The following is a 13393-nucleotide window of genomic DNA, read 5'->3' on the forward strand; positions in this document are numbered from 1 at the left end:
GGTTCCGAGGCTCTTTCCTATTATACATAACTGAGGAGTGCAACTATTTCCTCTGACACTTTAAGTAGCAAATGCCATTCAGGGCCTACCTAGATGTTGTCTTGATAACCTCTCCCAGGGACTCTCATCTTCTAGCACAAGGTTAGAGAGGTTCTATCTTGTTCCACATAAATAGTCTATTGCAGCTTATAAAGGGAGCTCATAGCAGCCAATGGGCCTGTTTCCCAGCTTAGCAGGAGTCAATAATGCCCTCTGTTCCCATGGATGTGGGAATTAGTAAAAAGCAGACAGTCATCTTAGACTATGTGAACAGGTCTCAGAAGAGTGCTTTCTGTAACATCAGAACAAGCTAAATTCAGCCCTCAGGCCAGCTTATTTCAGTTCAGGTATGAGCTGAGACCAACTAATGTCTGTTCCCAAGTTTTCATCCTCAAGACCAGGAAAGCTGATGTCTAGAAGGATTTTGCTCAGGCTGTCATTCATGGTGTCCAGGATCAGGCCCTCCATGAGTGACCGGTTTTCAGTAAAACCAGAGGCTGGGAGTTCAACAGATGATTGCTTAGCAGACTCATGAATAAAAGCTGGAGAGCTTGTGAAGGGGCCATGCACCATGTCACTGGATTCTGTATTAAGCAGTTCCCGAGGGGAATCAAAGAGGGGATTTTTAAGGGGTGTGCTGTTAAAACCCAGCAAGTCCTGGTTCTCCTGAAGGGGTGTGAATGGCAGCTGAAGGGTTCTCACTGGACTGAAGTCCAGCTCGTGGCTTCCCTTGGCTAAGGATGCAGACTTCCAGGGGTCAAGACCCCCAAGTGGGGGGGTAGCAGTTGCTGAGACTTTGCTGGGAGTGGAAGAAACTGGCAATGTGCTGAACATCTCTTTAACTGGTGTTTTAAAGGGCCCCTCTTCCCTCTGCGAGCAGCTGAGCTGTGATACATTATCAAGAGGCTGGCTTTCCTGAAGAAAGGGAGGGTCTATACCTAACCGGAAAGGGTCAAAGCTATTGCTTTCTGGCAAAACAAGTACAGGCTCTTCTGAGCAAGGCAGTGCTAGGCGTTGTTTCCGTCTGGATCTGCCCATTTCCTGCCTTTCCCGCCTCTTTATAACTAACGTGTCAGAAACACCCTTAGATGGTGACTTCAGTATGGTGAATTGTTTCTTCGCCTTTGTGGATGAGACTGGGAGGAACAAGCCTGGCTTTTCCTTTACCGTTAGGGTTGAGGCAAATGGGGACAGCCAGTCATCCAGTTGAGAACCGCCTTCCTCCTTTATACAGACGCTCTCAGGGAAAGCAACTGATTCCTCACCAGGCTGGGAGCTGCTCTTCTTTAGGGTTGGGGAAAATAAACCTTCATCACATTGACTCTCCTCCTTGAAAGCAGCCACAGGTAAAGAGGATGACTCCTCTGTAGAGAGTGACATCTACAAAGAAACACAAGTGATGTGCAGTCAGTAAGCAAGGATCTAACCCACTCAAATTCCAGATTATAGTACAAGGAAGAAAAGAAAGACTGGCACTTAAGGACGGCAGAACAGGTAAGAGAAGGATCTTAAGAAAGCAGTAACTGTAACAACAGACAGAGATTGATCTCTTTGTGAAGTTAATACAAAGGAGCCTACAGATCACATGGAAATGATTTTAGATAAGTGACTGGAAGTAATGCCCTTCAGAGCACTTCTGCTATGAGGAACCTCTAGGAGTACAGGCAGAAAGAGAGCTGAATGTTTCTGGAAAAGTGTAATTAACCCCTTTGATTCCTTTTTACACTATCTAAATGTAAAATAACAAAATGAATAAGGACAGCTTTCCCAGAAACCAAGGAAAAAGAAAGAAAAAGAACCTGAGGTTATCAAAATAAAAAGAGCACAGGGGAAAGACAAATCATAGGCAGGAGAGAACATAAAGCAGCAGGCACACAAAGGAAAATAGGGTTAGAGTTAGATAGGATGGAAGAAGTTAAAGCTTTACAATATCTAAGCATCCAAGAGCAGTCACTGATTTGCCAAAAGAAAGACCTGTTTAATAGCTGTTTCGCTTGAGCCCAGAATAACTGGGAATCTACAGCATTAGCAAACAGCAGGCACTGAAAACCTCTGGGAAGGGCCTAAATGCAAATAAATGCTCTTTCAGAGCATTTCAGAAAAAGTTCCCTATGTTATATGTCTCTTCAGAGCTATCAAAAACCGGAATGTTTTAGAGGCAGAACAAAGGTATTTCTCTCATTCTTATTTCTTCACATTCAAGCAGTAGAGACAAATTTTTTGACCAATCCATAGAGCCCTGTTCTGTAGTGAATTATAGTAACATCCTTGTAGCAAGTCAACTAGCAGGTAATAGTCACTCTAGAGACAGAAAAGGACAGCAAGGATTATCACTGGCTAGTTCCTTAATAAGAGCTTAGAGCTTCAGAGCACCTAGTAAAGATGCACAAAGGAACCATATGAAGAACAAGGTCCATAGAAGGCAAGAGCTACAGAAAAGAAAAAAACAACCAACCAAAAAAAACCCAAACTCCCCCTGCCAAAAGCACCAAACAAAAAAAACCCCAAACAAACAAAAAAAAACCCAAAACTCAGAAAACAAGAAACCAACCTTTGGAGCAATGCGCACACGCTTATTGCCCTGGAAAGTCTCTGAGCTGTTGAGGGATGCTCCTGGTGCCATGGGCAGAGGAACCTTCATAGAAGGCTGCAAGACAAGAGGCTGACTCAAAGGAAACTGGATGGGAACGAGGTAAGAGTTGATGCGAGGGAGTAAAGGCTTCATCTTTCGGCCTGGAAGGGAAAAGAGTGGACTCACTAGCCTCTTGCCCTTCCTCTACTACCTCTTGAAACTCAGGCATCTAACAGGAAGTCCTTCTAAATACCCCAAAATAAACATCCAATCAGAGATAGGCCTACCTGCCTCTGTTAATTTTGAGGATACACATTCCAAGCCAGAAGGCCTGATGAACAAGAAAACAGGCCTTCATACGGATCCTCAGGTTGAAGCAAGCTCTGCTCTCGCTCCATCTGAGTACCCAATCCCCTCCATCTCCTCATCACAACCTCTCTCAGACACAGCAATACTGCCTTCAAGTTCCTTGAAGCTCCTTTGGAGTTTCAAGTTCCAGACCTGACAGTGGGAAGCCTAAAAGCTGGCAAACCTGGATAACAATTTCCACTTTTACTCCGAAGGGAATCTGGGAGAGTGCCCCAGATTTATGGGACTAATTCGCTTTGGCTTAGGCCAATATAGATACTCACGTGCATTCTGGGGTTCAGTTTTGCTGCTGCTGTTGCTTCCCATGTTCTTCCGGGGACCAGGAAGATGTTGTTTTTGCTGCTGCAGTCATTGTGAAATAAGAAAGAGGAGAAGAAGAAAAGAAAGATTTAAAGGGAAGAACCCATCTTTATTCTGCTGCCTCATTCAGAACTGCAAATCCAGAAGTCTGTGCTGCGCTAACACAGAGAGCGGCTGTTAGCACCTAGCACTTATGCCAGCTCTATCTCTATGCCACTTGTTGCTTTGCAGCCATGCCATCTCAAAGCCAACTGCCAAATCAAAAGCTATGTAGAAAAAGAGATGGCATGACAGAGCTGCTCCAGCTGCGGAATCTACTGCAGAAGTGACCTGGTTTTGCTGTCCTCAGTGCCTGAGGAAAGCTGAATAGGATAGCTTTATTGTATATTGGATGTCTATACAAAGTATAGACCAGATAGATGTTCAAGTGGAATAGCAGATGCAACACAGGAATTGGAAGTCTATGCAGATGGAAAGAAGGCCAGGGCTGTAGCCGTGACAAAAAAAAAATAAAATTCTTTGATGGGCTACTTGCAAATCTGTCCTTGCTAAAACCACTGAATGCAAGAGAGACAGCAAACAGGTTAGTCTTTCTGAGAGTTATGATGCAGCTGGATTCCAAAATGAACAAGGAGCACAGAGAGAACCTATTCTTTCTGGATCTGAGCCCCAGAACAGATTTGGACTGCTGCCATGGAGATGAGGATTTTACAAGAAATCTGTCTGGGCCTGTTCTCTGAAGCCTGTTGGAGCTCATTGCAGCCTACTTCAGCAGTAGACTTCCAGTTGCTCAAAGCAACCACACCCTAAAACAATTAAAAAATTAGTGAGCTCCTTGCACCTGGAGAGCTGCCAGGTTCAATTACAGATGAGTAATCTCTACCAACTGTAGAGATTGCATATGATTTCAAGGCAATTAACCTTTGGCTTTACTCCTTTCCCAAAAAAGGGAGTGCATGGAGCTATATGACTAGGTGCAGAAGTGACCTAGTCTGTCTACTCAAGCCTCTTGTCCTTTCCTTCAGTCACTGGCAAGAGGAGAACAGAAGCCCAAGCCCTGACCCAGAGGGTAATTCTTACTGATTCAGAGTGCTCAGGCGATGTTGGTGACCCCAAGTCCAGCGGCTGGTGGCAGCAAGGCATTGAAGGAGAAAAATGAGATGAAGTTATCAACCAAAAGAGGAACAAATTGGGTATTTTAATCTTGTATAATCTGAGCAAACAAGAATCAATCTGCCTGCCCCACTGCAGAAAGCACAGAAGAGTCTAAACGCACCTGTTCCAGACTCCCAAGCACTGTTTCTCCCACAAAATGGTACTTCCTAAAATACCTAGCTAGGATAGGGCAATTCCATCCTATGACTGTAATCAAACAGCATAGGAGCTCCTGGTCAACTTCAGTGGAAAGCTTCTCACTAGGAATTTGAATCAAGCCTATGCAAAGAGGTCGAACAAGCTCACTATTACATTTGGCACACCACCCAAAGAATAAATGCATCCCACAGAAGCTCCAGTGTGTATGCACAGCCACAGCACCTTTTCTTTCAAATACAGAGCTTGTCTATTTGTCAAGAGAAGTGATTGAATCCAGCTTCTGTAAAAAGGCTAATATCAAAGCAGCTTAACTTTCCTGTTAAAATAAAGTATATCTGGCTAGGGTGGCATTTAGGAACTGGATAGCCTGTCCCATTTTATATTAATGAGGCACTCACCTTAAATACCTGGTCCAATGTTAGGCAACGGTTTGCATCAGGGTGAATAGTCCAGAATGAGATTTTACCATTAGCAGACATCTCACGGACAAACATATCATGAAGGGATAAATTGTGCCGAATGGAGTTCTAGGAAGAAAGGAGCAAGGGGGAGTTTGAAAAGCAGTAGTTTTGTTATCAGCACAGCAGGGCCTACCTGAGACATGACTGCCCTGGCAGAGGGATTACATTCCAAAGTGTAGACAACATGGACTTTCATATTTACTGCATACCCAGCCAACCCTGTCAACAGTCTCTTATTCTACTTACTCTTGAGATCCCTATTCTTACTCCAGTGATCAAACACCCCATAATCTTGCCTAAGTAGAATCAGAAAAGGGATACAAGAAGTGGAACAGGGAACATCTGGAGTGAAAGGGTATTTGAGGGGGGGTGTTTAAATTAATTTCCATCTTGCTCTGCAGGCTGGGGAACAACTTTTCGTTTTCATCCAGAAGACTTATGATAATATAACCCTGTGGCCCACAGCAACTTGAGGGCCTGCTTGTTACCTTCCAACCAGGCTTAGCCACATGTTTAAAATAAGGGAAGTGATCCTCAATCCAGGTATAGATGTCCTTCAGAGTCATACGCTTCTTCTCAGTGCTGTTGATGGCAAACTGGATCATGGCCATATAGGAGTAAGGAGGTCGTTCTGATACTGAATCCTGCCATGAGGAGGAGGCAGCAGTGGCAGGAATAGCAAGAGCAACAGAGTCTTCTTCAGTCTGAGAGACAGAAGGAATGATACATGAGTGCTGACAAAGTTGACAAGGGCCACGGAACATCCCTAGATCCTCCAGGTTCTGCTATTCAAATCAGTAAATTGCCAAACTCAGGTTACTTAGAGATTGTGATGCTTAGTTCTTGCAAGTCTGATCCGCATGGATTACTTTCCTATCAAAAGTTTGAGCACATGCTCTGTTGTCTTCTACTTACCTTGATTCTTTCCTGCAAAGGAATTTGGTTCTCTTTCTCCATGTCTTGCTTCACAGAACAGGGACTTAGCTCACCAGATCTCATCTTCCCCAGCCACTGGATGTTAGTGAGACTATTGTCCAACACGGAGCTCATTGTCTCGCCACTGCCTGTTGAGATAGCAACCCCATAGCTCTGCTTATTCACAAGTAACCGTCTTCCCCCTTCATCTCAAGTGACAAAAGGAAAGCACTAGTCACACTTCTAAAAGAAGTCTCAAGATAGGGACAAGATGGTATTGCAATACTAACATTTCTTATGGAAGGAATTCAACCTTGAATTCCTGATTTCATGTGAATCTGCCCAATTTCTGAAAAAAAAAAGCTGCAGCTTTAAAAACAAACGTACAAACCAGACTATTGCTCTCAACCAAAACAGGGCAATGTTGATCCAGTACTTCAAGAATTCAAGTATTTTTAGATAAAGAATAAATCTAATAAGCAAAGGCCAAGGAAAGTGGTGACAAACTGCAGCTGAAAGACCTAGTACAAGACCCAAGTCAGAAGCACAGATGTCTCCAGTTTTTGAACTGCAGCAATGAAAACTAACAGTTTTGTTATTTCTGGTGAGGTTGATTGCAGCAATACAGCTGTTGCAGCTGTGTATGGGTTCCGGTCAGATAGTGATACACTGTGGGATAAGATTTACTACAGCCTAAAAGCTACATAGCTATTTTAAGTTGCAAATACAAACTGGATCTAAGCAGTGTTTCCAAGTAAAATCCATCCCACTTCTAACATATATTTAGCAGCTTCATGAGACAGCCAAGAAGGAAACAGACTTAGTTATTAAAGGATGAGAATCATGTATTTTTCAAAGCTCTAGGCCCATGTATTTTGTCCCTTACTAGGGTACTCTTTGCTAGTCTTGAATTCAGCCATAACCCTTTTATTAAATGAAACTTAGTCTTTTGTTTTTCTAGACTTGATTTCCTCAAGCCAGCCCTTCTTTTTTCCCCAGCACTAAAATTTTGCTTTGCTATACACCTTTACATGCCATCAGGTGGTAGTAGCGGGTGACTCTCTTCTGAAAGGTATGGAGGGACCTATTTGCGGACCTGATGCGCTCTCTAGAGAGGTGTGCTATCTGCCAGGGGCTCGTATCAGGAATGTTAGTAAGAGAGTACCAAACCTTGTATGGCCCATGGACTATTATCCACTGCTAGTGTTTCACATGGGCACCAGTGACGCAGCCAGGAGTAGCCTGAGGAGCATCAAGAAGGATTACAGGGCCCTGGGAGAAATGGTTAAGGACTCTGGGGTGCAAGTAGTCTTTTCATCAACCCTCCCGGCCAAAGGGAAGGGGCCTGAAAGGGCCAGTTGAATATGGCAAATCAACAAATGGCTACAGGAATGGTGCCACAGCCAGGGCTTTGGCTACTTAGACCATGGGACTTGCTTTGAGAAGCCTAGTTTACTATGGGCTGATAGGGTACACCTAACTGAGAAGGGGAAGAGCATCTTCAGCCAAAGGCTTGCCAGGCTCGTCAAGAGGGCTTTAAACTAACGTTGCCTGGGGAGAGGGAGCTCAATCCAGCCCACCACTGTCAGTATGGCGTCAGTGCCAGCAACAAGCACCTAGAAGCCAGGGAAGGATTGCAGGTAAGTACGAGAGAACCTAAAATGCAGCCCAAAGGAATTCCTATTGCTGCAGTCAGCAAGTCGGCTTCACCGGGGCCCAGCTTAAGTGCCTCTATGCCAACGCATGTAGCATGGGGAACAAACAAGAAGAGTTAGAAATGTGTGCATGCCTGCAGGGCTATGATCTTGTTGGCATCACGGAGATGTGGTGGGATGACTCCTATGACTGGAGCCTCGGGGTGGAGGGATAGTAGGAAGTACAGGCAGGGGAGAGGAGGAGGGGGTGTCACCCTCTATATCAGCAGCCGGCTGGAGTGCATGGAGCTCTGCCTGGGGATGGATGAGGAGCTGACAGAGAGCTTATGGGTCAAGATTAGAGGACGGGGACAGACAGGGGACATTACAGTGGGGGTTTGTTACAGGCCATCTGGCCAGGAGGACCGAGTGGACTAGGCCCTCTGTAGGCAGTTAGGAGATGCCTTGCTGTCACAAGCCCTGGTCCTCTTGGGGGGCTTCAGCCACCTTAACATATGTTGGAAGGACAATGCAGCAGGGCACAAGGAATCCAGGGGGTTCCTGGAATGTGTAGATGATAACTTCCTCCTGCAAGAGGGGCCAACAAGGAGGGGTGCTATGCTGGACCTTGTTCTCACCAGCAAGGAGGGGCTGGTAGGGGACGTGGAACTCAAGGGCAGCCTTGGCTGCAGTAACCATAAAATGGTGGAGGGGCAGTGAGGAGGCTGCGCGGCAAGCTCTCTGCCCTGGACTTCAGGAGGGCAGACTTTGGCCTCTTCAGGGATCTGATAGTTAAGATGCCATGGGATACAGCCCTGGAGGCAAGAGGGACCCAGGAAAGTTGTTTGATATTCAAGGAGCACCTCGTACAAGCTCAGGAGCAATGCATCCCAGTGAAGAGCGAGTCCAGCAAAAACGCCAGGAGGCCTGCATGTGTTGGATACCTGGAGTACCAGGGGCACTTAGTGAACAATCCAGACCGAATGGAATTGTTATGTTTGTGAGCAGCAGGCCTCAAGGACATCACTGAAGCCGCTTGTGAGAAAGTACTGAAGCTGCCTGTAAGAAAGTACTGAAGCCGCCTGTGAGAAAATAATGAAGTTTCCTGTGAGAAAGTAAACGAAGCAACCTTGAGAAGAAGGAAACCAGCTGGCATACGTGACTGGGGGCTGAACGTGATACAGGGTGCAGGTGGAGAGAGCCGTGCACGTGAACAAAGAGACTTAACGAATCATATTTTAGCTAGGAGCGCGTGCATGATATAGTTAGCCAATTAGTAGAGAGCCTGCGCATGATACGGAATTAGAAGGGCTATATTAACTGGGATGTATCAACAATAAATTGGCATTTGCTTGATCATATTGGTCGTCAGCAGTGTCCGTGACTTCCGCGTCAACATGCATGGATGAACAAGAAGCTCCTGGGCCAACTGAAAATCAAGAAGGAAGCCTACAGAGGATGGAAGCAAGGACAGGTAGCCTGGGAGGAATACAGAGAAATGATCTGAACACACAGGGATCAGGTTATGAAGGCTAAAGTTCTGAGAGAATTAAATCTGGCCAAGGGCAACAAGAAAAGCTATAGGCATGTCAGGGATAAAAGGAAGACCAGGGAGAATATGGGTCCTCTCAGGAAGGAAACAGGAGATCTAGTTATCTGGGACATGGAGAAGGCTGAGGTACTCAATGACTTTTTTTGCCTCAGTCTTCACCGGCGAGGGCTCTAGCCCCATTTCCCAAGTCGCAGAATGCAAAAGCAGGGACTGTGATTATGAAGAGCAGCCCGCTGTAGCAGATCACATTCAAGACCACCTAAAGAACCTGAAGGAACACGAGTCCATAGAACCTGATGAGATGTATCTGCAGATCCTGAGGGAACTGGTGGATGAAGTTGCCAAGCCACCATCCATTGTATTTGAGAAGTCGTGGCAGTCTGGCGAGGTTCACAATGACTGGAAGAGGGGGTAACATAACCTCCACTTTTAAAAAGAAAAACAAGGAAGACCCGGGGAGCTAAAGCTCTATCAGCCTTATCAGATTCTCCTAGAAACCATGCTAAGGCACATGGAATGCACTGGTGACAGCCAACATAGCTTCACTAAGGGTAGATCGTGCCTGACTAATTTAGTGGCCTTCTATGATGGGGTTACAGCATCAGTGGATAAGGAACAAGCAACTGACATCATCTATCTGGACTTCTGCAAGGCATTTGACACTGTCCTGCACGACATCCTTTTCTCTAAACTGGAGAGACATGGGTTTGATGGACGGACCACTCGGTGGATAAGGAGTTGGCTGGATGGCCACACTCAGAGAGTCGTGGTCAACAGCTCAATGTCCAGGTGGAGACTGGTCACGAGTGGCGTCCCTCAGGGGTCTGTGCTGGGCCCGGCCCTGTTCAACATCTTTGTGGGTGACATGGACAGTGGGATAGAGTACACCCTCAGCAAGTTCACCAGTGACACTGACTTGGGGTTGTAGTGGATTAACATGAGCCTACAATGCACACCTGCAGCCCAGAAAGCCAACTGCATCCTGGGCTGCATCAAAAGATGTGTGGCCAGCAGGTAGAGGGAGGGGATTCTGCCCCTCTACTCCGCTCTCGTGAGACCACACGTGGAGTACTGCGTCCAGCTCTGGAGCCCCCAACATAAGAAGGATGTTGACCTGTTGGAGAGAGTCCAGAGGAGGGCCATGAAGATGAACAGAGGGCTGGAGCACCTCTCCTACGAGGGCAGGCTGAAAGCATTGGGGCTGTTCAGCCTGGAGCAGAGAAGGCTCCGAGGAGACCTTATAGTGGTCTTCCAGTACCTCAAGGGGGCCTACCTGAACGACGCGGAAAAACACTTCAGTAGGGCCTGTTGTAATAAGACGAGGAGTAATGGTTTTAAAATAGAGGGAGGTAGATTTAGATTAGATATTAGGAAGAATTTTTTTAACAATCAGGGTGGTAGAACACCGGAACAGGTTGAGAGGTGGTAGATGCCCCATCCCTGGAAACATTCAAGGCCAGGTTGGATGAGGCTCTGAGCAACCTGATCTAGTGGAAGATGTCCCTGCTTCTTGCAGGGGGGGTTGGACTAGATGACCTTTAAAGGTCTCTTCCAAATCTAGCTATTCTACGATCTCTTCCACCAAAAAAGTACCCACTAAGATCCTTCAGATTTTACTATGTATACATCACTATGTAGTGGTTATTAGAATCAAATCCATAGCTATTTTGTAATTAATAAAATACTTTTCATTAATGCATACTGAGATCCAAGCACTACAGTCATTGGCCCACTTCACATATCTTTGTCTATCTGTCAGGATGAAAAAAGGTTAAAGATTACATACTGTTGCTCTCCTGTTCCTGTCCAACCATAGAATTAATTCCTGAATGCCAGGGCATTGTCCCTCCAGCAAGACCAGGTATCTGTGTAACATTCTTGTCTCTTTCTTGAGCATGTGCAGCCTTGGCTGCTGCACTGGGTTTCTTCTCTGATGGGAGATGCTGCAATGGTGTTGGACCTGCTGAATGGGACGTCCCCCCGCTGCTAATGAGAATGAACTTGTTGGGCCCGTTGTTGCCACATTCTTTTCCTTTTGCTGTCAGTGCCTCTATGATGCTCTGGATGTCAGCATTTGTAGGGATGGCCACTACTTGTGTGTTGGGCATGGTAGGATGGTCAATTATCTTTATTCCTGCTGGGAATTTCTGCAGAACACAGTCCTTTTTGTCTTTGGATTGGCTGTTGTGTTGGTCCTCCTGCCTGTGCTCTTGCTTAGGATTCTTTGCATCCTGACCACGACTCTCATCTCTTGCTGAAGCATCCTTCTGTGGGAGGGTCAGTTTCCGTCTTTTGAGAATTAAAGGCCTGCGAGGGCTAGTCCTCATTATTGGTCTATACGGTCAGTCTCCATTGAAAGGGAGAAGAACAAATCCTGCAAAACAAAAGACAACATAAGAGTGCAGTGAGCAGGAACAGCTAGGAAAAGTGCAGCAAATCACCATAGGCCTCCCACAGAGTACACATTCTCAGCAATTGCTACAAAGCCAGAAACAAGGGAGGAAAATAAAAAATTAAAGCATTTAATAAAGTTGACTGGGCTACTAGAAAATAGTACTGTACCCCCTTTATCCACACCTTGTGTAAGCAGGACAAGAGAGATACTTGCAGAGTAGGCAATTTGCATCACAAGTTGGGAGCCACAGAGTAATGAGGCAAGTATGTACATATGCTTTACAGAAAGGGAGACTAAGACTTAGCTGTAAAGGGACTTGACCAACATCAGCCAGCAAGATGGAGGGGAAAGAAGCTAGAATATAGAAATAGCAGTCCTGATTCTTATAGCTCATTGCTGTAACCAACAGAGCATGTGACCTGAGAGAAAAAGGAATTTAATAGACGGTTTAAGATCTGGGAAGCAGAGATTGTCCTGAACACTACAAAGGCACACAATAAATGCAGCAGAAGTTAGGTGTTTTAAAATAATTGTAAAGTCAATGCTTTAGTCATTCCTTCTGTAGATTTGTCAAGAATCAGACAAATTCATCATTGGGCAGCATACAATTTATATGTCAAACTTTTGGACATGGGACAATTTAGATTATAAAACAGATAAGATAAAATTCAGAGATACTGCTTTCAGGGTAAGACACAGTGTGCCCCTTCAGAGAACACCAGTTCTAAAATATCGTGCCATTCAAGAATTAGATGGAAGCTGTCTCTCGCAGCAAATTATACCAGAACTTGTATATTAATCCAATTTGTACTTATTGTTTATCATTAGGGATGGCAGGCAGAATAGAAACAAATAACAAAAAAGAGGCCTTTTGCACTGGTAGATTTGACTGGGTCAGCTGGTAAACAAGAAAATTCTCAGTACAAATCACTTGCATTTACACAAACCAGCAGCAGTCCAGCAGATGAAAAACTGAGTTGATGCATGGAGCAGACAACCTTGTGATCAGGTGCTGCCCAGGAGTTGGAGGCTGCTAACAGAAATGCTCAGCATTAAACTGGGGTTGTAGCACCCAGGCATATATACACGGCCCTTTGCAATCTGCTCCGCTCCCATAAAGAGAGCACCATAAGACAATGGCAAAAGAATAATCTTTAGCCAGCCTCCAAAAGAGTGCATTCCCTACAGGAGCGAATTGCTTCCTAAGAAGGCCTCGAGCTGCTACCACCAATGAAGGCTCAGGAGCAACCCTGGATACGCAGGCCCCGCGGGTGGTAAGGGTGGGAGCGCTAAAGGGCCCCTAAGCTGTTTCTTCACCCAGTCCAACCTCAGCCCTACCGCGCTTGCTGGTGAGTCCGTCTGCTCTCTCAGGACCTCTCCGCCCCAGCCCGGGCCTAGGCGTTTCCTCCTCCCGGCAGCCTCACGCTCTGAGCGCGGCTCTAGCAGGGCTGCGGGCCCCTGCCTCGGGCCCCCGCGAGAAGACACTAGGAAGCAGGAGGCTGCGGGTAAGGGGGAGGGGGAGGAGGAGGAGGAGGAGGGTGCCGGGCACAAGTTGCGACTCACCACCTCCCCGGCTGGGCAGGGGGTACAGCAGGAGGCGGCAGCACCAGCGCTTCCGGGCTCCGCCGCCATTCGCGGCAAAGATCGTTTCCCGGTTTGAATTTGGCGCCCGGCGACTCTTTGACATCACGTGCCGCCACGGACCAATGAGATGCGGCAGAAGGCGGGGCGGATGGGGCCAATCGGCTGCGGCGGCGGGGGATACGGATGTGATGATAGACTCACAGAATCACATGGTTGGATGGGACCTATAAGATCATCTAGTCCAACCGTCTTCCCACT

The 13393-nt window shown here is 46.3% G+C and overlaps 1 protein-coding gene across 2 annotated transcripts; it reads right to left on the minus strand.

Moving 5' to 3' along the window:
- Positions 1-372: 372 nt before the first annotated feature.
- FOXM1 (forkhead box M1) lies at positions 373-11483 on the minus strand. 2 transcript variants are annotated; one of them, XM_086758958.1, is made up of 8 exons: positions 11009-11483; positions 5971-6122; positions 5544-5759; positions 4993-5121; positions 4361-4405; positions 3244-3322; positions 2591-2772; positions 373-1419 (listed from the first exon to the last, which is right to left on the minus strand). In XM_086758958.1, the coding sequence occupies exons 1-8, from the start codon at positions 11481-11483 to the stop codon at positions 373-375; spliced, it is 2325 nt and encodes a 774-aa protein (XP_086615084.1). The 2 variants fall into 2 exon arrangements, with proteins under 2 accessions (XP_086615084.1, XP_086615077.1); XM_086758951.1 differs by having other exon boundaries at positions 5971-6119; positions 10943-11483.
- Between the last annotated feature and the right edge of the window lie 1910 nt (positions 11484-13393).

This window comes from Chlamydotis macqueenii, chromosome 1 (assembly GCF_036417535.1).
Source record: "Chlamydotis macqueenii isolate bChlMac1 chromosome 1, bChlMac1.mat, whole genome shotgun sequence".
Taxonomy (NCBI): domain Eukaryota; kingdom Metazoa; phylum Chordata; class Aves; order Otidiformes; family Otididae; genus Chlamydotis; species Chlamydotis macqueenii.